Genomic DNA, 2,818 nt, shown 5'->3' with positions numbered 1-2,818 from the left:
GGCCAAATCAGGAGCAGAAGGAGAGAGAGCACGAGCAAGGAACTCAGGACCGCGAGGGGTGTACCCACACACTGAGACAATGGGGATGTTCTATGGGGAACTCACCAAGGCCAGCGGGACTGGGTCTGAAAAAGCATGGGATAAAATCGGACTCGCTGAACATAGCGGACAATGAGGACTGCTGAGAAGTCAAAAACAATGGCACTGGGTTTTGATCCTACTGCACGTACTGGCTTTGTGGGAGCCTAGGCTGTTTGGATGTTCACCTTACTAGACCTAGAAGGAGGTGGGAGGTCCTTGGACTCCCCACAGGGCAGGGAACCCTGACTGCTCTTGGGGCTGATGAGAGAGGGGGAGTTGAATGGGGGAGGGGGAGGGAAATGGGAGGCGGTGGCAGGGAGGAGACAGAAATCTTTAATAAATAAATAAATAAAAAGAAAGAAAGAGTCTCTCTTGTCCTCAGTGTGGTTGATTTTGAGAATCCAACCTAGGCACAGATACTTTTGGGAAAGCAAATTTGTAGCACTAACTTAAACATGTGGCTTGTTCCCAGAGCCAGGCGGAGATCATCTGGCTTTCAAAGACTTCCTCCTTCCCTGGGAGGATAGGATCCTCCTCCATGCTTCCTTCACATCCTTGTTCCTCAGAGTGTAGATGAGTGGATTGAGCATTGGAGTGAAGACGCAGTAGAAGAAGGAAAGGAACTTGGACTGTGTGTTGTTGCCTGGAGGCTGGAGGTACGTGTATATACCAGGACCAAAGAATATGGTGACGACGAGCAAGTGGGAGCTGCATGTGCTGAATGCCTTGCGCCTTTCCTTGGCTGACGGTAACTTCAGCACGGCCCTGGCAATGAAGGTGTAGGAGGTGAGCACTGTCAGAGGAGACACTATTCCAAAAGGAACAGCTCCCAAGGCTAGGGACACGTCATTCATAGTGGTATCACTACAAGCCAATTTAATCAAAGCGGGCACCTCGCAGAAGAAGTGGTCCAGTGTATTTTTTGCACAAAGGGTAAGGTAGAGGGTGAGTGTGGTTTGAACCAGAGAATTGGCCAGGCCAAGGGCCCAGCATACAGCTGCCAGCCACACACATGCCCAGAGATGCATGATGAGAACATATCGGAGGGGACAGCATATGGCCACATAGCGATCAAAAGCCATGACGGCCAGCAGGGCACATTCGGTGCCACCCATCCACTGGTAGAGGTAGGCCTGTGCCATGCAGCTCCAGGAGGCAATGGTCTTTTCTGGGCCCCAGAGGTTGATTAGCAGCTGTGGGACAATGGTGTACGTGACACAGAGATCCAACACAGAGAGGTTGTCTAGGAAGAAGTACATGGGTGTTCGGAGTCTAGGGTCCACCAGGGACAGGAAGATGATGGAGCTATTTCCTATCACTGTGAGGATGAAGGAGAGCAGAAGCACCCCAAAGAGAGGCATCTCCAGCCATGGGAGATCAGAGAAGCCCACCAAGACAAAGGTGTTGGGGAAACTCACATTCTGGCCTGCCATGGCCACCCGCATCACATATGCCTACACAGAAAAAAAAATACATTTTAAAGTTAAACGGGATGCTTCCTTTTTAATAAGCCCCAAGGCAGCATCTTTAAAACCCCCACTGGATTTGTGGCACTGTATTAGTGAGATATTCTCCATAACCATTTCGAACAGTTTCCCGGTACATGGCTGATTCCGGGCGTTACTCAATAAGTTAATTTTCACGTCACGTTAGAGTGAGATGATCTAAGATCTGATGGAAACGTCTACCCAACGCCCGATCAAGTCAAAGAGGAGCCTGTTGGTGTGGATGCTTCACTCTGCCTCTTCCCCCTCTACTATTTCTTTCCTCCGTGGTCTTCTGTCTTCCGCACGTTCAGCAAACACGGTGCTGCCATGTCATCTGGAAAGGACGATGCCGTCCTTACATCTGGGACATCTCTTTCCTGACTCTATTAGAGGGAATTGGTATCCAACATTTCCTTTAAGTACAGGTAGGTGAAGAAGGGTGTTGGGACTCAGACGGGAAGGTAGAAACTTGGGTTTATAACACATGCACCCAACTCTGTGAGCTCTTTCTACTGGGAAAGTTTGTCAAATCGGTTACTAAAATAAAGAGGTTTATTTTAGGAAGTCAACTCTCATTTTTACCCCAGATTCTATCATAGCAATGTGACTTCTCATCAAATTCATCTAACTACATTTCAATACATAGTTTTGATATATTAAATGCATTTATATTGTCATTTAGCTATCACTATTGTCCACCACTAGAGTCATTACCTCCGTCAAACTCAGTCAATGCCTATCGGACAATACCTTCCTGTCTACCACAGTCCCAGAGCCCAGCACCCACCATTCCAATTAGTCTAATTATCCCAGAGAAATTTCACCGAACAGAATTTGTAACTTTGTCATTGGTTTATTTCGCTCCCACCAGTTCACCCAGATTAATCTATGTTCCAGGCTAAGTCAGGATCTCCTATCTTTTAAGAGGCCAATCAACCTTAACTACATGTGTTTACTATGCTGTCTTTTGTGTTCACCCATGAATTCTCCCTTGTGTGTGTCTATATTTTGCCCATTGGATATGAAGCTGGGGATGCAGCTCTCCAAACACCATTTTGAGGTTTAGCTTTTAATTCTTTTGGGTATATGCACAAAAGTGGAACTTCTGGATTTTATTATAATTATGTTTTTTAGGCCACATTCCAGAATCTTTGTACAATTTTACCTTCCCACCACTAAAAACTGTTTCTCCACATTATCATTAATATTTGCTATTCTTTCACTGCAAAGATATGATATAAAATCTACCA

General features: G+C 46.2%; 1 protein-coding gene across 1 annotated transcript; it reads right to left on the bottom strand.

Annotated features, from left to right (window-relative positions):
- Positions 1–566: 566 nt before the first annotated feature.
- Positions 567–1,526, bottom strand: LOC106143739 (olfactory receptor 2G3-like). The gene has a single exon (XM_013347172.2). The coding sequence runs from the start codon at positions 1,524–1,526 to the stop codon at positions 567–569; it is 960 nt and encodes a 319-aa protein (XP_013202626.1).
- Positions 1,527–2,818: the final 1,292 nt, after the last annotated feature.

This window comes from Microtus ochrogaster, chromosome 7 (genome assembly GCF_000317375.1).
Source record: "Microtus ochrogaster isolate Prairie Vole_2 chromosome 7, MicOch1.0, whole genome shotgun sequence".
In the NCBI taxonomy this organism is placed as follows: domain Eukaryota; kingdom Metazoa; phylum Chordata; class Mammalia; order Rodentia; family Cricetidae; genus Microtus; species Microtus ochrogaster.
The sequence above is the reverse complement of the archived record's forward strand: the minus strand, read 5'-3'. Positions and strand labels throughout refer to the sequence as shown.